The sequence below is a fragment of the Engystomops pustulosus genome, chromosome 7 (assembly GCF_040894005.1).
Source record: "Engystomops pustulosus chromosome 7, aEngPut4.maternal, whole genome shotgun sequence".
Classification (NCBI taxonomy): Eukaryota; Metazoa; Chordata; class Amphibia; order Anura; family Leptodactylidae; genus Engystomops; species Engystomops pustulosus.
This window is the reverse complement of record NC_092417.1, coordinates 152,116,147-152,139,600: the sequence shown is the minus strand read 5'-3', so window position 1 is coordinate 152,139,600 and position 23,454 is coordinate 152,116,147. Positions and strand designations below refer to the sequence as shown.

Genomic DNA, 23,454 nt, shown 5'->3' with positions numbered 1-23,454 from the left:
CACTGATCCGGCTCAGTTTTGTCCGTGCACCGGCGATCTACATACGACTGCACTCAGTGGGTGAGCTGAAAAAACTTTCCTTTTTTTGTTTTCTTATTTTATACTGTTCTCTGTTGCTACTATGCTATGTTGGATTTGTTATACTGTTATATTTAAAGTCACAGCTGGCGGAAAAGGAGACGAGTGTGTTACCAGGTGGACGACTTGCCAGCCGGGAGTCCGGCTGGGCATACCGCTCCTGGTGGTGGTGTGCAAAATAATATTTACCGTTGGTGCCTTATAAAACCCAATTGCTTACATTGGCCGAGCTGTTTGCCACAAGGATGTGCCATTAAAATATGCTGTGACCGTTTTACACCCAACAACAAGCCTCTGCCTCCGTTATTTGAAGGGGTGGGTTGGTATTTTGGTTATTAAGTTGCCAAAGTGCACTTTTCTCAGTTATTTAAGTGTAAATGGGTTTACTACCAATAGTCTTTGTGTACCTCCTGACAGCCATGAAATATTTTATTACTGCATATAATGGTAACTGTGCTTTTACATGGATGACGACACTACCTGAGTACCGCGGATGTTAAGAGGGGCCCCAGATTAATTTAATCTCATGAACCAAAAGAAATCGCAAAACTAGAATTTGTGGCACTAAGCAGACGACAGAGCCAAGACAGCAAGAAGAAGAGATGAGGTGTCAAAGGTTCAAGTCCCACCCAGGTCAACATCTGCAAAGAGTTTGTACATTCTCTCTGCATTTGCGTGGGTTTCCTCTGAGTCCTCCAGTTTCCGCCCACACTCCAAAACATACTGGTAGGTTGATTAGATTGTGAGCCCCGTTGGGGACAGGGACTGATCTGGCAAACTCTGTGCAGCGCTGCGTAATCTGTGTGCACTATATAAATAAAGAATTTATACATTTTTATTTAATTCTATATGGTTGTTAGGAGACGTAATAGATATTATTGAAACAAGTGATTACATACAGTACATATTGGGTGGTTAATATGTCTTCCAAAAAGGAGATTTTGTTACAGTGTGGCTCTGTCATGTAATGCATTATCCTCGGTGACATTACTGTGTCATTATTCCTGTACTATTACATTTATATGTGTATTATCTCTATACTATGACATCACTGTGTGTATTATCTCTATACTATGACATCACTGTGTGTAAAATCCAGTACTGTGACATCACTGTGTGTATTATCCCTGTACTGTGACATCATTGTGTGTATTATCCCTGCACTATGACATCACTGTGTGTATTATCTCTGTACTGTGACATCACTGTGTGTATTATCTCCGTACTATGAAATCATTGTGTATATTATCCTGTACTGTGACATATCTGTGTGTATTATCCCTGTACTGTGACATTACTGTGTGTATTATCCCTGTACTTTGAAATCACTGTGTGTATTATCCCTGTACTGTGACATCGCTGTGTGTATTACCCTGTACTGTGACATCACCGTGTATTATCCCTGTACTGTGACATATCTGTGTGTATCATTCCTTTTTCTGTGATATCACTGTGTGTATTATCCCTGTACTGTGACATCACTGTGTATATTATCCCTGTACTGTGACATTACTGTGTGTATTATCCATGTACTTTGAAATCACTGTGTGTATTATCCCTGTACTGTGACATCACTGTGTGTATTATCCCTGTACTGTGACATCACTGTGTGTATTATCCCTGTACTGTGACATTACTGTGTGTATTATCCCTGTACTGTGACATTACTGTGTGTATTATCCCTGTACTGTGACATCACCGTGTGTATTATTCCTTTTTCTGTGATATCACCGTGTATATTATCCCTGTACTGTGACATCACTGTGTGCATTATCCCTGTACTGTGACATCACCGTGTGCATTATCCCTGTACTGTGACATCACCGTGTGCATTATCCCTGTACTGTGACATCACCGTGTGCATTATCCCTGTACTGTGACATCACCGTGTGTATTATTCCTTTTTCTGTGACATCACCGTGTGTATTATTCCTTTTTCTGTGACATCACCGTGTGTATTATTCCTTTTTCTGTGACATCACCGTGTGTATTATCCCTGTACTGTGACATCACCGTGTGCATTATCCCTGTACTGTGACATCACCGTGTGCATTATCCCTGTACTGTGACATCACCGTGTGTATTATCCCTGTACTGTGACATCACCGTGTGTATTATTCCTTTTTCTGTGACATCACCGTGTGTATTATTCCTTTTTCTGTGACATCACCGTGTGTATTATTCCTTTTTCTGTGACATCACCGTGTGTATTATTCCTTTTTCTGTGACATCACCGTGTGTATTATTCCTTTTTCTGTGACATCACCGTGTGTATTATTCCTTTTTCTGTGACATCACCGTGTGTATTATTCCTTTTTCTGTGACATCACTGTGTGTATTATTCCTTTTACTGTGACACCACTGTGTGTATTATCCCTGTACTGTGACATCACTGTGTGTATTATCCCTGTACTTTGATATCACTGTGTGGGGATAAAATCAGGTTTTGGGGCGGTTTTGTGTGAATAATGCCTGCTGCTGCTGGTGACAAGAATAATTTCCATCTATGTCAATAAAGCAGAACAATTCTGGGAGAGTCATTGCTGTAATGGAGATGGTAAGTTCTGGTGATCTATTCTTAGGCAGGAGAACAGGATTTCGTTGAATCGTTCCCCCTACAGCAGTGTGTCTATACTGTACAGTAAGATTTTTGGCTGCAGCTGAAAAAAAGGAGGTAGAGGAGACGGTTTGGTCCTTTTCATCTCCCTGGCCGGTCGGCCCATGAGGGTTCAATGGAGAGAAATCGCTCTGCAATTTACAGAATATCGCTATACCAAAAAGTAAATGGTCTAAATCTTTGATCCAGTAGCCAAACAGCGCTCCTTCCCTTCTGTACTGCTATCTATCCAAAGGGCAGTTCATGCACACCTATATGAAGGTAAGTGGGTACAACACAGCCCTAGATGTGCCTAAAAGAAAACCTGTCCAGAGCAAACACCTAGCATGCGGATATACCCTACTCCCCTCCTCATCCCACCTTACTATCCCCCCCCCCCTCCCTATTTTTTGTGTCTTGTCTAGTCTGTCTGCGTCTCTCCCCAAACCATTTAGTTACCTACAGCCAAATCTGGCCTTTTTGGTTAATGCTTTTACCATATTTTACTGTTATATGCTATACCTTACAACAAGATGGACTCATATCCAGGGCTGGCGCCGGCACTGGGCATACCTGGGCATGTGCTGGAGCCCGGAGCTGCTGGGGGGGGGCCCACATAAGGAATCCATGGGGGTAAGCGGGGCTCTATCTAATGAATAGAGGGTAAGGGGTGCTTATATAAAATAACCATAAGGGGCTGTATACAAAATAACCATGAGGGGGCTGTTTGGGATGATAAACTAGGGAATATTTTAGGGAACAGGAGACTGCTTTAGTCTCTGAATTTTTAATGCTGCCATGTGAGTTCACTGCAAAGAGGCCCACTGAGGTTCTGTCACCCCGGGGCCTACTGAAGCCTGGAGCCGACCCTGCTTATATCTTCAGTGACTGTTTCCATCTCGTTGCCTATGTCATGCATTACCTATTTCTGTCAATGGGAAACATGTAATAAACCACTATTGAACCATATATTTTCTTGTGTTGCGACCTTGAGATTTTTGAAAATTTTATATGGAAAATAAAGTAAAAATCTTAGAGCACTTCTGGATTCGTAGACTGCACAGACATACTTAGAAGAAAGGAGGAACTGCTATGAAGTAACATCCAGCTCTGCTGCACCCTATATTATTATGTCCTAGGTAAAGTACCGTAATACAACTTTGTTGTGAACATCTTGTGAGATTAGCATAAAACACAGTGATAATGGTGTTAGTGGTAGAGTACTGCACTGGATAGATCCGTGGAAGATACTGGTTTACATGGAGACAATGGGGCAGATTTACTTACCCGGCCCATTCGCGATCCAGCGGCGCGTTCTCTGAACAGGATTCGGGTCCGGACGGGATTTATGAACGTAGTTCCTCCGCCGTCCACCAGGTGGCGCTGCTGCGCTGAAAATCATCTGAACGCGCCGGAATACACCGAGCTGGACCAGGTGAAGGTAAGCGCTTCCCAAGTGACACATTTTCGGTTTTTAAATGCGGCGGTTTTTCCGAATACGTCGGGTTTTCGTTCGGCCACGCCCCCCCGATTTCCGTCGCGTGCATGCCAGCGCCGATGCGACACAATACGATCGCGTGCGCCAAAATCCCGGGGCAATTCAGGTACAATCGCCACAAATCGGAAATATTCGGGTAACACGTCGGGAAACCGCGAATCGGGCCCTTAGTAAATGACCCCCAATGGGGGAGATTTATCATAAATCTCTTAGAGCTGAACTGTTCTAGTTGCCCATATCAACCAATCAGAGCTCAGATTTCACTTTCCCACAGCTGTTTATAGAATTAAAGCTCAGATCTGATTGGTTTCCATGGGCAACTAGAACAGTTTTACCTCAGAAACTTGATGATTAATCCCCCTAATGTCTATTTTATGATTAATATGGCCGGGCACACATTGTTCTCTCATTGGGTTCATAAACTGGATGTTACTTCTAGTCCCTTCCACTAAATCTTCTCTTCCTGGCAGCCACTGAAAAGAATCATTGATGAATCTGAGAACAGTGCAGTCCTTGCGGACAATGGCTGGATGGGAGTCTCGGTAAATGATGTGTTTGTTTATGGAGCGCTCGGGTAGTCATTGACTATCACGAATTTGGTTAATCTGGTGGAAACTGGTTGTGTTGTACAAAGAATCATGAACAGCTTTATACTGGATACATGCATCTACTCGGAGAGCGAGTCACTGCCACTACAGTAGTAATAGAAGAATTTCTTTCTCTTTTTCTTTTCTCTACTTTTTATAAATTGTATTTATACATATAATTGAAAATTTTCTTTCTTTTTACTTCTTTTGTATTGTTGGAAAGGTATAATAAAGTTTTGTGAAAAAGTAGTAGACATCTTCTTTAGACATCTATGTTCCAGGTTGCATCCATTTAGTCTCATACTGGAAGTGGTTTATTGTCTCAGTTTCTGCTGACAGGTTTCCTTTAAACCTGCAAAGTCTAATCATTGCAGATTATTGAGCTGCTGGAGCATTTAGATCAGTGATGGCGAACCTTTTAGCGACCAAGTGCCAAAACTGCAACCCCAAACCCTCATTTATCGCGAGGTGCCACCCAAAAATTAAAGCAGTAACTTATTGCTCCCTCTTCTTCAACAACGTTCAATCATACTGGCCTCCGGAGGACACCAACACAGTAGAAAGAAGGAGGGAAAATTTGCATCATTGTAGCTTCTTTCCAGTGTCCCTCCGAACAGAGAATAGTGGGGCAAGCAGAAGGTCCTCCAAAGATAATTAGACCCCGTCTACACATTCTCTCTCTTCCTAAGTTGCCAAGTAAGTCACTTTAAAATATGACTGAAAGCAGCATCTTTGCTTCCCAGTTGCTTGGAACTGCAGGAAAATTCTTTGAGTCCTGTCTGGTGTGCTGGGGCGATGGCCTGGGTGCCCACAGAGAGGGCTCAGAGTGCCGCCTCTGGCACGCGTGCCATAGGTTCGCCACCACTGATTTAGATGATTGAAAACGCCCTCTTATATCACCATTTTAACTTATCTTAATCCTGCTTAAAAACTTCAGACGGTTTTGGTCATAAAAAGTCTGTATTGTATAAGCGATGCAATATTTTATATACAGGTCATTGCTATCTTCTTACAGAATATCATCTTTATTTTGGCTATTAAAACCAGTACAAAACAAGAGCGTGTAACATAAGACCATCTGACCATGGGCAAAAATCGTGGGGTGGATCTATGGCACGGTCCACAAGCTTTGCTACCTAAAGCAGAGCTTTCATTTCATTTAGTGGTCTTGCATAATGAAAGCTGTGCCATGATTCGCTGCTAAGGAAAACAAGGACAACTTTTCTTTTATACTGTTTCATTCATTTACCCCTCTACTGTTCTTCCCACCCTATGTCACCCCAGTTATTGTAGAAATACAGATCCCAGCATTGCCTGACAGCTTCCAGCTTGTAGTCAGAATTTTAAAATAGCTGGAGGGTCAGGAACGGGGACCATTGCTCTAAGACCTTTCTCTGAACCGTGAAAGTGAAGGAAGAGGATACAAGATATACACATAGAATGGATGCTATGGAGACAGAGGTCACACAGGAACAAATGTAGGATAGAGACGGCGCAGGGGCATGTGCAGGAGAGAGACGGCGCAGGGGCATGTGCAGGAGAGAGACGGCGCAGGGGCATGTGCAGGAGGGAGACGGCGCAGGGGCATGTGCAGGAGGGAGACGGCGCAGGGGCATGTGCAGGAGGGAGACGGCGCAGGGGCATGTGCAGGAGGGAGACGGCGCAGGGGCATGTGCAGGAGAGAGACGGCGCAGGGGCATGTGCAGGAGAGAGACGGCGCAGGGGCATGTGCAGGAGAGAGACGGCGCAGGGGCATGTGCAGGAGAGAGACGGCGCAGGGGCATGTGCAGGAGAGAGAGACGGCGCAGGGGCATGTGCAGGGGAGAGACGGCGCAGGGGCATGTCTTCTTTGTATTGCTTTGGCACAGGGGAAGCGAGTGAAAGGCACTTGCTCTTGGTTACAGCACAGGAGCGGTCAGGGATCCAGCCCATGCAGGACGAGAATTTCATTATGCAAACATAGTCATCTGGAGCCACTGCAATGATAAACGAGAGAGGTCAGAAGCGAGCATACCCCAGCCATTCTACACAGCTCAACACAAGTGGGTTGTCCATTTACATATATGTTCTTTGCTAGAATGAAAAAAAGGGATCCCAATTTTTTTGCCCCAAACTGGTCCTAGTCTCTGCAACATCAGATAATTATGCCCCTCTGTTGCTAAAAATGTCATATTATAAGACTATAAAATCTTAGATCAGCATCTGCCAAGTGAACCTTTCATCAGGACCACAGTTTGTCACGTAATGACAAGTTCCCAAACCTTTTTTTTTTTTAAATAATAATAATTCTCAATCTGCTTTGATAATAAACATTACAGCTTCCACTCACTTTTTAAAGTATATAAAGTCTAGCTGTCTTCATACCTCCCTGCCTGTGTGTGTTCCAAGGCTGCTATCATCATCATTATCTGCTCTCTGCTCTTCTTCCCATCTCCCTCCCTCATGTGGCCGTTAGTTGACTCCTTGCTCCATGCAAACCTCTCAGTCTGCATGGGGGATGGGAGAAAGTCAGAGAGAGCTATCAGATCAGAGAGGAGATAATGATGACAGTAGGGGCTCCAACACCCCTGGTGACTCAATGCAGTTTGCTAGCAGGGCGGCAGGGATACTTTAATCAATTTGAGCGTAGTGGAATGGTGAGTGGAACCATTCATGTTAATTATAAAAGCTAATTGAGAATTAGTATTAAACAGACTATGGGAACCTGTCGTTAGGTAAAAATTAGAGATGAGCGAGTATACTCGTCCGAGCTTGATGCTCGTTCGAGTATTAAGGTACTCGAAACGGCTCGTTGCTCGGACGAGTATTTCCCCTGCTCGAGATCGAGCATTTAATTAAAAAAACACAGTGAAGAACAATGAAGAATAGAATAAAAACAGTGAACACTGTGAACACAGGATCATTTAAGTGAAAAACACAGTAAAGAACACAGTGAAGAATAGATTACAGATGTTCGGCACATCTGTTTACTTGTCGGGAGATACGCGCGAAACGGTGCGAACAAAATAGTATGTGAAGAACAATATATATGTGTGAAGAACACATTGAAGAACACGGTGAGCAGGACAGAGACACCGGGGAGCAGCACAGAGACACCGGGGAGCGGCACAGAGACATTGGGCAGTGGCACGGAGACATCGGGCAGCGGCACGGAGCGGCACGGAGACATCGGGGCACGGAGACATAGGGGCACGGAGACATCGGGGCACGGAGACATCGGGGCACGGAGACATCGGGGCACGGAGACATCGGGGCACGGAGCGGCACGGAGACATAGGGGCACGGAGACATAGGGGCCTGGAGACATCGGGGCACGGAGACATCGGGGCACGGAGACATCGGGGCACGGAGACATCGGGGCACGGTGACATCGGGGCACGGTGACATCGGGGCACGGAGACATCGGGGAGACTTCAGTGGAAGAAGAGCAGCGGATCCCGGGACAGCGTATCTCCCGACAAGTAAGCAGATGTGCCGAACATCTGCAATCTATTCTTCACTGTGTTTTTCACTTAAATGATCCTGTGTTCACTGTTTTTATTCTATTCTTCACTGTTCTTCACATCTGCTAACTTGTCGGGAGATAATATACGCGCGGAACAGTGAAGAATAGATTGCAGATGTTTGCACACATCTGATCACTTATCAGAAGACATTCTTTTTCAATTAATTAACACATTTTATTCCCGAACCATGGTCCCTTTGAAAAATGCTCGAGTCTCCCATTGACTTCAATGGGGCTCGTTATTCGAGACGAGCACTCGAGCATCAGGAAAAGTTTGTCTCGAATAACGAGTACCCGAGCATTTTAGTGCTCGCTCATCTCTAGTAAAAATGTATCCTGTTGTCAAGTTCCTTTTAAAGGGGTAGGTTTAATTTTATTACAGGATTTATTACAAATAGTACAAATAGATGTGGGGACTGGCCCCTGTCTCACAGAGGGGATCCATGGCCCACAATAGAGCTAAAGCTCCATTCAAGTCTTTAAAAGCTACAAAAATAGCCAAGAGTATAGACTCTGCTATTTCGGGTGCTTCCAAACTCTCTGTTTAACCTGGTCACAGGATTCAAGACAGTTATGGGTCCAAGTTGTGGAAATAGCATAATTATTAAATATGTGAATACCCTTTTAAGCAGTAATGGAAGAAACACTTCACCTAGTCAGACAGAGGGGCAGTCAGTAGCATGATGACTGTATGGGGAGGACTAAATGGCTAAATGAAGCTGTTCCCCTCCGCCGCGACCAGTTAACATAAATTTGCATTTATCTATCTAAGATTTCAAAAGCTACCATCAAAATCTAAAAATCTACCATCAAAATCCATCATGATAAACCAGGGACACTTACACATAGATCAACTTTCAACATTATGCTGATAATCCAGAAAGGCTCTGGGGGTTGGTACCAGGGCATCGTCTTCACAGGCTGTTACACTGTCTCACCACCCCCGCTCCCTCAGCACTCTCCCCCTCTCTACCTGCTGTAATCTCACGCAGCAGGGAGTTTTAGCAAACAGGGGGAGGGGCAAGTGCTCCGACACAGTGTAACATCCATTATACAGCATGGGGGACCTCTGGTAACACGACTAGAAGCCTTTCAGGCTTATTAGCTCATTTTTAAATGCTGATTTTATATAGAACATGGCTTTTAATAAAGAATATAAGAAAATTACCACAATCACGGTGCCTGAGCAAGTGTCCCTGGTTTATCATGCTTGATGTTGATGGTAGATTTCCTTTAATTCGATTTTTCAGTGATTTAACAGGCATTTTTTCATAGATTTGGCAAAGATGGAATTTTATTTTCTAGTCCCCACCGTCCTGAAGTAATCAATGTCCTTATTTTCAGCTTTCTACTGTCAAATGGGCGGAGCCAGGCTGTTTCTACTGCCTCAGACCACCCATCTGACAGTAGAGAGCCCAATGATCATATTGGGTATTTAAACTACCCTAAAACAATGATTATTAGGCTCCATGCTGTCAGATGGGTGGTCCCGGCCTGATATCACACATCTGACTTAAGAGAGATGAAATATGGACATTGAGTAATCAGGAATAGTGGGGGCTGGAGAGAAAACTCCAACTTCACCAGAATCAGGGGAACTACAACAATTTTACTGAAGCAGACAATATTTAGCCACTAAAGCCATAGACGTTTCCAGATCACACAGCAAAACACTGATAGATTTAAAAAATTTTACTTGTAGTGTTTTTATTAAGTAGTTAAATGACTAAATTATTCTTGCCATCTATGGTATTATATCCTAGAAGTGATGTAATGATAAACAATATATATCACAGGTGAAAACATATGTAAGAATAGTAAAGGACTTACCGTGAAGAGGTTAAAATTGATGACCCCAGATTTATTTGTGTCCATCCCCTGGAAGAATCCTGAGGAAGGAGACAATTCAAGTGTTAAAAAGCTGAATAATCTCCATGGACATTTTGTTGTAAATGGAAATATCATCACATCACCCTCCGTTTTGTGTCTTATCATTTCATTTTCACAACTCATTAGTGAGATTCATTATCTGTAATTACCTAATAAGCCTTTCTATATGTAAGGACACACATGGCTGCTGTGATGTGGCACCTGCTGCTTATTTCCATCACACTGCCAATTTCTGACTGTGTGTTGCTTGTTAATGGTAGCAGGGGTGTAACTACAGGGGTAGCAGCCATAGCGGCTGCTATGGGGCCTGCAGTGTCAGGGGGCCCCGACATCCAACCTGCACACTAAAGAATGGAGGATGTGCACCATTATACACATATTAAAGGGAACCTGTCACCAGGAGACCCATTTTTAGCACTCCCCCAGTCCCAACAGAGCATAGTACATACACTGCCAAAGTGTTTTTGTATTAAAAATTGGTTTTACAGAAAAAAAGATATGTTATATTGTACCTTTCATTAGCATCTGCTGTGTGACTAGGCAGTTGCCCACTGGGAGGGGCTGGAAAGGAGCAGTCCCCCCCCCCACCCTTGGGAAACATGTGACCTTTTCAAATATATGAATAACTCCCCACACTCGGGATTGGCTGTAGAGGAGCAGGGGGCGTCACTAAGCCCAGTGATGAGTGTTTTCATATATTTGAAAAGGTCACATGGAGAAGCTGTTTCCCAAGGGTGGGGGGGGGGAACTGCTCCTTTCCAGCCATTCCCAGTGGGCAACTGCCTAGTCACACAGCAGATGCTAATGAAAGGTACAATATAACATATATTATTTTTCTGTAAAACCAATTTTTAATACAAAAACACTTATTCCAAAAACACCTGGAATAAGAAGACTGTCTGACAGTCTTGTATGAATGTATACATGTGTGTATGAGTGTATAATTGTATGTTTTTGTGTGTATATGTGTGTACAACATGTGTATATACTGTACATATGTAAGCATATATGTATATTTTCTAAGGGTAAGGGGGCCCCATGCATAAGTCTGCTATGGGCCTCAGCCTCTCTTAGTTACACACCTGAATGGTTGTAACAAGTAAACTGTGCAGACGTTCGCTTGTAACTAACAGTATGTTAACAGTGTACAATTAATAAGGGACAGTGTGGCCCCCAACACCAAACCCTAAACGGTGAAACCCTACATCATTAATATAATTATTAATTATTATTATTATCAAGATGTTGACTTACTAAACATGGTCTCCATCCGGATTAGACAACACACAAAGCTATCGAAATCCACTGCCAGATCGGGCTCGGCGTATCGGGTGATGATGAGCTGATGCAGGGAGTTGCTGAGTTTGAAACCTGGTGACAAAAATTGGTAGATTAATAGAACGCTTCTATAACGAACCAACATAGAAATTCAGAGGGATGACAAGAAACTGACCTGCATGCTCCACCGCCAGACGCATCTCGTAGGCGTTCATGCTGCCGGACTTATCCACGTCAAACTTCCTGAACACAGTCTAATAAAAAGAGGACAAGGAAAAGTTAAAGGGGTATTCTCGTCTCGGCATTCACATTCAGTTTCATTAATCTGCCATATGTAAACATTTCTTCAATCAGATGTTATTAAAAAAAATGTTCCTGTGTGAAGATAATTTCTCATAAATGTAGTCATATGGTCCCTTAGAAACGAGATAGCTTCCTCGGATACGGCCACCTCTGCTGGAGTGAGTGCACAAAGAAACGAAAGGTTATTGTATATAAAATGTCCGGGAGTTATTACATGTCGCACAGCCGTCCTGTGTTGCTGAATCCTGGTGGTCCGGCAGGACTCTATAGCGCAAGTCTGGCCACCGGTGCCAGAGTGTGACGTGGTCGTATCCGAGGAAGCTATCTCGTTTCTAAGGATCAACATGGCGACATTGATGAGAAATTATCTTCCCACAGGAACATTTTTTTAATAAACATCCAATTGAAGAAATGTTTACATAAGGCAAATGAATTTAATTAAATGTAAATGCCCAGATGAGAATACCCCTTTAAGTGGAACTCTACATTGTGGGGGTTGGGGCAGGATTTGTCATTAAATTTTAGACAATCTTGTGCAGGAAAAGGCTACAAATTACGGCCCATATCTGAGACATTTTGCTGGTTTGTGATTCTAGAGCGACGTTTAAAACGTTGTCAGGAAAAGTAGATGGTGTGAAATACTTTATGAGTCTCTACTAGCATGAAGTAGAGACTCATAAACATGTGATAACTTTATTTAAGGGGTTTTCAGGGTAAAAGGTATTGATAACCTCCTTAGGATCAGTAATTAAAGGAAATTACCATCAGTCACTTCTCATAGATCCAGGCACTGTGACTGTGGTAATATTCTTACGTTTGTTATCCATGGCCTCCTTCCTTCTACTTTCAATCAACTTTTTAAATTATGCTAATGAGCCAAAAGGGCTCCAAGGGTGTTGTGAGAGTCCCTCTGTGCTCCCGCTTTGGCTTCACAGGTTACTGTGGTTACTGTGTGAGATTACAGAAGGCAGATGGAGGGGGGAAGGGCTAGGAGAGCAGGAAGTAGGGTGAGATAGTATAACAGCCTGTGCAGCTGCAGCACAGAGGGGCTCTGGCAACACCCCCAGAGGCCTCCTGACTCATTAGCATAATTGTAAAAGTTGGTTTTCTAAGAAGGGGGCCCTGGATAACAAATATAAGATTGCCATAGTCACTGTGCCTTGATCTATGATTAAGTGTATCTGGTTTATCATGCTTGATTTTGATGGTAGATTTCCTTTAATATCAAATGGCAATGGCAATGGTCAACTGTTTGATCAGCCACCGCCCCCCACATGGGAACCAACGGCAATTTGTATCCTATCTTATGGAGCCCATCAAGATCTTAAAAGTGGCGAGCGCCGCCTGCACAAAAGTGCAATTGGTAAAAATGCACCAAATTTATGAAATATCAGCCTCAGTATATTCTCTCCACAGTGTTTGCTGCTTCCTGAGATATTACCAGGTAATTCTTGATCTTATTCCACAGGACGTTAAACTCCAACATTCCTAGTTTTCCATTTCCATCTTTCTGTGACATCAGAGTTAAGGACAATTTATTACCAAACATGACCCAGGGTTTACAGCAAGTCAGTGAAGACCAACACTGATATAAATACATTTATACATACAGTATATACACATCAAACACATACACATATAGTATATATACATATTATTACATGTATAGTGTATATACACATGTATACAGTATAAACAGACCATATATACACAGCATATAAATACAGTAAATACAGTATATACACTAATATATATATATATATACACATACACACACACATACAGTACCATATATAGACATACATCATATACACACATACAGTATTTGCACAACAAACAACTTATACACACATACAGCATATCCACATACACAGTATATGCACACAGTACCATATACATACCACACCACATAGACAGCATATACACAACATATGCACACATATAGAGAGTATAAATATCACATACATACACACGTACAGCAAATATACACATACCATACAGCAAATACACTTCACGGATACATACACGTATGACATCACATGCCAAAACACATATACACATCATACATCCATACATTTATACACTCATATACATCTATGTATACAGTCACTCTCAGGCAGTCTTCATATCTAAGCGGAGTGTGAGAGGCCACAGATCTGTCCCAGTAGCTGCTGACCACTTGGGGGAAGTAGACAACAGAAAGCAGAGATTAGAGATTACAGTAATATGTATATAATGATGCACATCCTTCATTCTTTAGTGTGTCAGGTTGGATGTCGGGGCCCCCCTGACACTGTGGGCCCCATAGCAGCCGCTATGGCTGTTACCGCTGTAGTTACGCCCCCTGACCAGTGTAATCTCCAGAGCACCATGTTATATCTAATGCTAGACTGTAAGGTGTAGAAGTGGAATGGAAAGGACAGAAGTTTTGGGACCATCATCAGAACCATCAGTGTAAAAGATACATCCATAAGGTTCACCATACTGCGACAAGACTCGGTGCTGAACCCTTTAGTGCGAAGATCTTTATCTGCATTGTAAAAAAATATGTTAGTAACAATAACAAGAATTCATTTACTAACATGTAAAGGGGTTGTCCTGGATTAGATCACTGCCACACATGTGAGTGTCTGCTACTGCAACTCGTATTTGTATTGTATTGGAAAAAAATGCTTTCTTCTCAATCCTAGACAAACCCTTTTATTCTTATATTATTTCTAGTGCCATACAGCTAGTAGTACTGGTGCAAATGAGAACCCCAGTACTAGAATACATACAATATCTGCTGTTATCAAGTAGAAAGTTACCGGAAAAATAATCATAAATAATAATAAAATAACACGTTTATTATAATGTTGAAGAGAACCTGTCGCCAGGTTTTACCCCACTAAACTACTTCCCCACTCAAGTAGGGTATAAAAAGTCCTTTTCTAGAATTCCCTCTTATGTTATATCTTATCCATTTACCTATAAAAAAAAAATCCCCACAAAGTCAGGCAAATATGACTCTTCTCACCTCATTTTCACATGAGATTAGTCAAGTTTTGTAGTTGCCGGTTGTCACTTCAGAAGCATCTAACCTTCTGTTCTATAGCACCTAGAAACATGCTTTTTGTGTTATATAAGGATCTCATCTTTCAGAACACTTCAGGCTTATGGCTTTGTGAGCTACAGAACCAGAGATACAAGCAGCTAAAGACATGCGGAAATGTAAGCTGCAGATAAAGAACCAGTACCACCTATAATTTAACTACATGTATGTCCACAGCGTATGAAGTGACACTTCCTCTGCAATCTAAACTTGACTCATCTCATGTGAAAATGAGGAGAGAAGAGTCATATTTGCTTGACATTGAGGAAGATATTTTTATTGGTAAACGTGTGAGATTTCACATAAAGCAGGGAATTCGAGAAAGAACATTTCATACCCTACCTGAGGGGGGTTTGTAGAATAGTGGGGCAAAACCTGGTCATGCGTTCCTTGTAAGAAAGTACTGTTGTCAAGGGGTTTTCTAGGAACCTGGAAAACCCTTTGTGGGCCAGGAATGGGATTGGGAAAAATCAAGAACACATACTTTGACATACTTGCCTCACTAGTTTTCAGGCCTGCATCAGGCTGAAAGTTCCAGGTGGTCACATGGCCTCCTCAGACCAGGGGAACAACAAGGTAAGTGAAGTCCCCAGTAAAACGGAAGTGAAGTCCTGTTGTCTGAGGAGCTCACTCATTGGATGAAGCAGGTCCCATGACCCCACCTGGAAAACCTGAAGCCCCAGAGTGATGTAGGAACCGGGAGCTGGAGCTGTATGTGTTCTTTGTTCCCATCCTAACTTCATCCCCCTAGAGCAGTGGTGGCGAACCTATGGCACGGGTGCCAGAGGTGGCACTCGGAGGCCTTTCTGTGGGCACTCAGGCCTTTGACCCGAGGACAGACTTCACCAAACAGGACCAAATCCACCGAATCTTCCTGCAGTCCCAGGCAACGTAAGAGATTCTGCTCTCAGACACTTCATTGGCTGTTTGGAACTGCGGGAAAAGTGAGAAGGTGATGACAGAACTGCATTATCTTTGTAGGTCATCCTGCTGGACTCCACATTCTTACTGTAGAGAGAGACCCTGCAAAAGAGCTACAATGATAGTCTGAATGTGTCCTCCTTCTTTCAATGGTATTGGGGGCCGATATGATTGAAAGATGTTGAAAAACAGATAGCAATAAGTTACTGCTTCAAATGCAATGTTGGCACTTCATGTTAAAAATAAATGGATTTTGGTTATAGTTTTGGCACTCTGTCTCTAAAAGGTTCGCCATCACTGCCCTAGAGGTTTCCAGATTCATGGAGAACCCCTTTAAGTGTGCCCACTTGGTTATATGCATTGACACGTTTACTTACGTTTGGACATGATTTTGTTTAGGATGGACTGCAGCTCTTGTACACTAATTTCCATATCCTGTATATGATAGAGAGACATACATCAGCAATACCCCCTGTATATAATAATAGAATATATAATCATATATGTGTTTATGCTACATGTTTATTTGTAAGAGCAGTACATGTGACTGCATTATGGCCCATGGTACTGGTGCTGGTGCTGTGCTTCCAACATATAGGGGCACATTTACTTACCCGTCCAGTTGACGCCGACGATCCGGAATGTCCGACGAGGATTCGGGTCTGCCGCAATTCAGTAAGATGGTATGTCCAATTTCCTGCATGTGTCGCTTCCCCCGCTGAGGTCCCCCGGCTGGTGCATGTGAGTGCTGATCTTGCGACACAATTTGGTTTGTAAATTCCGCGGTTTATCTGAATCAGTCGGGTTGTCTGATGTCCACACCCCCAGATTTGAGACACATGCAAGCCGGCGCCGATGCAACACAATCCGATTGCGTGTGCCAAATACCCGGGGCAATTCAGGGCAAATCGGAAAAAAAAAATTGCGAAACCTGACAGAAATGCGTCCGACAAACTCTTAGTAAATGTGTCCCATTGTTTATGTCTGTAGTGACCACAAGGGGGAGCTCACTGCATAGAGATTTTTAAAACTTCAAGTAGTAGCTGGAAAAATTCATATTGCCAGAAAAAAAACTGAAAGTCTTTTCTTTTTTTTTTGTATATGAATCTATTTGCAGAGTTTATACTTTACTGATCATCACCTTAAATGGGGTATAAACTTTAAAGAAACAACAACCTATACAGTGGGGTCTGACAGGAGAGTCAGGGTGCGTTCACACGTTGCAGTTAAAATGGCATCATAATCAGCTTTGAGGTGGTTTTAGGTGCAGTTTTGTTAATTTAACAGGTGAAAGACATGAACTGAACGCTCAAGTTTCATGTTGATGGGGAAACCTGTTCAATAAATGTAATTCACCTCTTCAGTTCACGTCTTTCACCTTCTACAATAAATAAGTGCACCTAAAACCACTCAAAAACTGATTAAGATGCAGGAGTGCATCTCTGTTCTCTTTGTAGCTTGGCTCCTATTGAAGTGTAAAAGAACTCACCTACAGTTCCTGGTGCCTACACCTTGGGGCAGATTTATCAAGCTGTCTAAAAGTAAGAATGTTCTTACCAATCACAACCCCCCATTTAAAATATTCATGAGCACTGGTAAAATGACAGCTGAGCTGTAATTGGTTGCCATGGGCATCTAAGAACATACTTACTTTTAAACAGCTTGATAAATCTGCCCCAATGTTTCTTGTTTCCCGATTGACATAAATTTATATGCCTTGTGCTCCCCCTAGTGGCAGGTACAGAAACTCAAAATTTCATATATTTGAGGAGGAGGAGATTTCAAGTTCTGTATTATGATAAATGTACTGTGAACAATAATTTTAATAAAACAGACTGGACATTTGTCTGAGCTCTTTACATGTATTTTTGAAACAGCCAAGTAGAGGAGATTTGTCATTACAAAAGCAAATGTTAATTCAATGTTAACACATATGATAACATTGCATTAATGTTAACAGCAATGTAATTAGGCAATGTAATCTCTTCTCCTCAGCTGTTGTATGGCATTTCATAACGCAATGTAAACGTGATGTGTGAACACAGCCTTATCGGAGGCATGTGAATATAAATGAGAAAGGATGCATTATAATCGTACCGCTCCAGCAAGCTGCCGGAATAGGTTCTTGAATCCTTCATCAAGCTCAGCTTCAGATAAGACTTCCTAAAATAAAAAAAAAAAAATAAATAACGTACTATTAGAGCTAATTAAAACTATATCTAATAAAGCTATTAAAGCTATATCTTAATGGAAAAAATGTAACCCGGTATTTATTGATTCCTGTAGACGACAACTTTAGCATTATATTCTATGGAAATCCTATGTTACCATGGAAGCCACATGCAGGGATATGTTTTTTTTTTTTGCTTTTACATAATGGAAATGCTTTAACCAAACAAAACAAAAAAATACAGTTTTCATATGACCCAGTTTCAATAATTTTATTTTTCCAACTACAAGACGGTCTCTGGGATGTTTTTTTTTTGTGTATTTTATTTTTGTGTTTTTACTGGCTCATCTTTTTTTTGATAGTTGTATATTTTATTGTTTTGCTTGGTTTGTGATTTTAATTTTGAGGGGTTTTTTTTCCCTTTGCCTTATTTTTTAACTTTTTAGCTTAAATTAGTCTCAAATTAGATCATTTAATCACTTGTGAATTAATATCTCTGGATCGGATCTAATAGGCAAATGATATGGACAGGTCTGGGCTCCTTCATTATGTGCCCGATTGTGCTCCAGCAATAGCAATGCAGGGTGCTAGTAGAAGTATGATAACCTTGAACTACAAAACTTATCATAAGCTGGAGTCAATATGACTGTGGCATCTTAGAGTTTAACGCCAGCTATATTCTCCTTACCAATCATCATTGCACACTGTTACAGCCTGTGAAGCTGGATCACAGAGGGGTAACACCCACCAGAGCACTTCTGTCTTATTATCATAATTTTAAAAGTTGATTTTAGAAGCAAGGAGGCCATGAATAACAAATACAAGATCATTATCACAGCCACAGTGACTGGATTTATGAATAAGCGTCCCTGGTTTATCCATGCTTAATTTAGTAGATCTCCTACTTTTCTAAAATAGAAATGCCCGAGCAATTGATAAAACTCATGTCACATTATCCAACCACTGCACTAATTTTAAGCCCTTAAACAGTTTGTATAGTCAGATGCCATCTTAATCTCATTTTCCCTTTGTGCATCTCCTCCCACATTTGGCTGCAGCAAAGCGCTATTCGCCTACAAATTCCAAAATATCTCTGGTGTAAATTAAATAAAGTGTCGGTGAATAGACCAATTCAGAGTTAGTCTTACTCTGCGTCTGATACATAAGGCTTGATGACATCTGGAGTGGTTTAGAACTGTGAACTATTACCGTAGTTGGTCTAGCTAAAGGGGTTTTCCCACAAAGAAAAATTTCCTGTGGATAGGGTCTAACTTGCTGATCAGTGGGGGTCTACGTGCTGAGAACCCCTTAGATCAAGAAAACGAGTGGTCGGATGGGGTCCCATGTACCTCCATCGGACCCCCCGTTTCTCCGTCAGATTAATGGAGCAGAAGGCCATGCATGACGGAAATTGTTGTCCTCTTTTCATGGATTTTCTTTCATTCTTTCATAGAGTTTCTTCACAGTTTGCACTTATTTCTTACTCACCTCAGTAGGTAAGTTGGCAGTGATTGGATCATCCATTTCCCTGAAAAAGAAAAAAATATCTCAACATGAGACGAATACAGGGTTAATTGGTAAAGAAAGGTGCAATATTAATTAATTATTAATTTATTTATTTATTATTATTATACTAATATATTTATTAGGAAGAGCGTAGAAAAGACCAGGGCCCCTTTGGCAATAATTGCATTAGATTAGCCTCGACGATTCTCCTTCCGTCACCCACCAACTGCTTGGGTCTGACAGAAGCAGATGACTCCACTATGTTATTGGCAATAAAAGGACCTGCACCTATCTGGGGACCAAGGGTCCAGAGGAGAATACTTTCCCATGAGCGGAATACACTATTCAGCCAGGCAGCAGACCCCTATTCTCCTATTCTAGGGACCTGCACTTATCATGTATACACCTATTCTAGGGACCTGCACCTATCATGTATACACCTATTCTAGGGACCTGCACCTATCATGTATACACCTATTCTAGGGACCTGCACCTATCATGTATACACCTATTCTAGGGACCTGCACCTATCATGTATACACCTATTCTAGGGACCTGCACCTATCATGTATACACCTATTCTAGGGACCTGCACCTATCATGTATACACCTATTCTAGGGACCTGCACCTATCATGTATACACCTATTCTAGGGACCTGCACCTATCATGTATACACCAGGGAAACTTCAACATGTTTCAACCTTCAGCCTATCCAGAAATAGAGAGAACATCCAAACTTCATGGTTGTATTTAAAAAGATTTCATTGTCTAGAAAGCTGTTTTCCTTATACACTATTAGTGATTTCAGAGATAACAAAGTTTCAGAAACCTCATCTCTCAGCCAGAATGAAGAGTTGTTAAAACAAGAGATAATAAGAGGATTTGTGAATGTTCTACATTTAGTGTCCTTTTGATACTGTACAGTCAAGGCAATTGCATCTATATTATAAATTTTTTTTTTTGGTGTCACCTTCCTCATGTAATATTTGTGAAGTGTGCTTCCTAAAATGACCCATTTTCCATGTAGCACTTACACTGTTCCAGCTCGATTTTCAGAGAAGAGTCTCAAGACGAAATCTCCCTCAACATTAGGCTCGAAGGTGGAAGGCACCACAATGTATTCTCCAGGGGGGAGCTTGTGTCGGGTGCTGACTTCTCGAAGGTTAATGAACTGCTCTGAGCGCGCACGTGATGCGTTTGTTAGGAAAAAGTCACGTTTAAGGTGCACGGCCGACTGTCCAACAAACTGGTGAAGAAACAATGGACAGGTTACTATAAAGAGGTCAAAAAGAGCAGACATATAAGAATACAGAAAGGGGTACTGACAGTTATACAAGCGGAGAGGGGAGGTTACATAGTGTACAATATACACGAAAAATTATGATTTTAACAAGTGCTCTCAAAACAATCTCAGGAAGACATAAATGGGAATAAAGGAAGCACATTGTATGAATTGGCTCCCAAATTAGTGGTCCACATAAGGCATAAGTTACACATTTAGTTATAATAATCTTAATTAACAAGAACGATTAGCCTCTTGTCTATGTATTTTATTGTTCCAGAGGTGATGAGCCCTTAGGCGTGAGGCGAGTTAAGCCACAATTGAGTAGGAGACTTAGCCAAACCAAGAACATGTACAAGGGGGCGGGGCAAGAAGAGACCACTGGTGGCTGAATGGCTACAGAGGGGGAGATTAATCAGAAGTGTCTGAGATTAAACTGTTTTAGTTGGCCATGTCAACCAATCAGAGATCATTTTCCCACAGCCATTTAGAATATTAAAGCTGAGCTCTGATTGGTTTCCATGGGCAACTAGAACAGTTTTACCTCAGACACTTCTGATAAATCTTCCCCAGAATGTATGAGCAGGATAAGATTTCATGAAAAGGAGATATACAAGGACATATGTGCATATACAAGTAGAATAGACAAGACAAGCATACAGACAACACAAAGACATGATACATACCTCTCTAGGCACCTGCAGAGAAGGGGAAGAAAACGAAAAAACGTTAATGGCCAGATTTAAGGCATCACCCTACGCCCGAGGATAAGAGAATGCAATAAGGGGATTTAGGGGAGTTAGTACATCCGCCATAAAAGTTGTTTACAGGGCTAAAATATAGATAACATATTCATAAAAAAGGTTCTTAATATCAGATTGGTGGGGGTTCAACATCCAGGACCCCAACAGATTAGATGTCCTCTGCAGATAATAAATAGAGAATAAGACACTGTTTTCAGTGTAGTGGTCAAACCAGGTTACTGCAAATCATCCCCTGCTTTAATGAATGCGAGATGATCAGCATTCACCTGTAATGACATCTTCAATGAGAACCCCGACCCCAATCAAATATTGTTGATCTTTTCTACGAGTTTTTACGATACAAGTTTCATTGATCATTTTTCGACTTTATTTCGGAACTTGTTTACATCAATTGTAGCCAACTACAAAACAAATAAAGTACCTCATAGACGGCAAAGCCGATGGTCTCCATGTCCTTCCCGAAACGCCTCTCCTTTCTCTTGTTCTTCTGCATAAGGGCTAGAAGGAAGGTGCAGCCATTTTCTTTACCATAGTCATCATCCTCATCCTCATATTCCAGCTTGATTTTGAACTGAGGATTGATCCAGAAGGTAGCTGGAAACAAAAAAAATTAAAAATCATTCTAATAATCTACAAGGAAGCCCCAACCACAGTATCCTATTAGAGGACTTGGAGTAAAATGGGTGTTCAGGGCATTATAGGCTATCCCCTAGCTACTGTATAGGAGGTTACTGACTGATGCTGGGGGTCTTCCCAATGGGACATCACAAGAATAAGGTTCCTTGTATCCCCATATGAATGGATGGTTCGTTTTGGGGGCAGGGCCATTCCCCCTTTTCTCTATGGGATTAATGAGAACATTGCCTACCAAACTGTAGCAGTCCCATAGTAGTGAAAGAAGCGTCCATGAATCGACTATCTCCACTCCATTCACACAGATGTACAATTCTTGTGATCATAGACAACCCACCAATGTCAATGGGCACCATGTCATGCAACAAGTGCTTGTCTAGGAATATGACCACACCTGTATAGAACAGTTGTATCTGGTCCATCACTTCAATATCTCCTGTGATGGTTTTTGACATACACTGGGTACGGAAAGTATTCACACCCCCTTAAATGGTTCACTCTTTGTTTCATTGCTGCCGATTGGTAAGATCCAAAAAGTTATTTTTTTGCTCATCATTAATGTACATTCTGCCCCCATCTTGACAGAAAAAATACTGAATTGTAGATATTTTTGCCAATTTATTAAACAAGAAAAACTGAAATATAACATGGTCATAAGTATTCAGCACCTTTGAGTAGAAGCAGCTTTGGAGCTAGTACAGCCATAAGGCTTTTTGGGAAGATGCAACAAAATTTTCACACTTGGATTTGGGGATCATCTGCCTCTTCCATGCAGATCCTCTCCAGTTCCCTCAGACTGGATGGTGAACGTTGGTGGACGCCATTTTCATGTCCCTCTAGAGATGTTCAATTGGGTTTAGGTCAAGGCTGGACACAAAGTACTTCTGTAGCCACTGCTTTGTTATTTTAGCTGTGTGTTTAGGGTCAATGTTGGCCCAGTCTGAAGACGAATGTAGCCAAGTACAGAGGTGTCCTGGATGAAAGGATCTTTCCTTCAATTGCAACCAGTTGTCTGGTCCCTGTCGACACCACCATGTGTCACTGTTGGGCTTGTATTGGGGAGTTGATGAGCAGCGCCTGGTTTTCTTTACACATACCATTTAGAATTAACACCAAAAAGTTCAATCTTCATCTCATCAGACCACAGAATCCTATTTCTCATAGCCTGGGAGTCCTTCATGTGTTTTTTTACACTGTATGCAGCTTTCATATGTCTTGCACTGAGGAGAGGCTTCCATCGACAAACTCTGCTATAAAGCCCCGACTGGTGGAGGCTGCAGTGATAGGTGACTTTCTGGAATATTTCCCATCTCCCTACTGCATCTGGAGCTCAGCCACAGTGATCTTGGT

General features: G+C 41.9%; 1 protein-coding gene across 4 annotated transcripts in view; it reads right to left on the bottom strand.

Annotated features, from left to right (window-relative positions):
- The window catches only part of CAPN1 (calpain 1), a 148,012-nt gene that overhangs the window by 88,409 nt on the left and 36,149 nt on the right, over positions 1-23,454 (bottom strand). For 2 of the 4 annotated variants that reach the window (XM_072118311.1, XM_072118310.1), the window contains exons 11-22: positions 21,893-22,065; positions 21,394-21,405; positions 20,460-20,671; positions 19,406-19,445; positions 17,845-17,910; positions 16,125-16,182; positions 14,201-14,265; positions 13,177-13,245; positions 11,608-11,686; positions 11,409-11,525; positions 10,095-10,153; positions 5,762-6,735 (exon numbers count right to left, since the gene is read on the bottom strand). In XM_072118311.1, coding sequence (XP_071974412.1) covers positions 6,709-6,735; positions 10,095-10,153; positions 11,409-11,525; positions 11,608-11,686; positions 13,177-13,245; positions 14,201-14,265; positions 16,125-16,182; positions 17,845-17,910; positions 19,406-19,445; positions 20,460-20,671; positions 21,394-21,405; positions 21,893-22,065 — 977 coding nt within the window. In that variant the 3' untranslated portion in view covers positions 5,762-6,708. Of the gene's footprint in view, positions 1-5,761; positions 6,736-10,094; positions 10,154-11,408; positions 11,526-11,607; positions 11,687-13,176; positions 13,246-14,200; positions 14,266-16,124; positions 16,183-17,844; positions 17,911-19,405; positions 19,446-20,459; positions 20,672-21,393; positions 21,406-21,892; positions 22,066-23,454 lie in introns of those variants that run through there. The other 2 variants (XM_072118313.1, XM_072118312.1) reach the window with 2 other exon arrangements.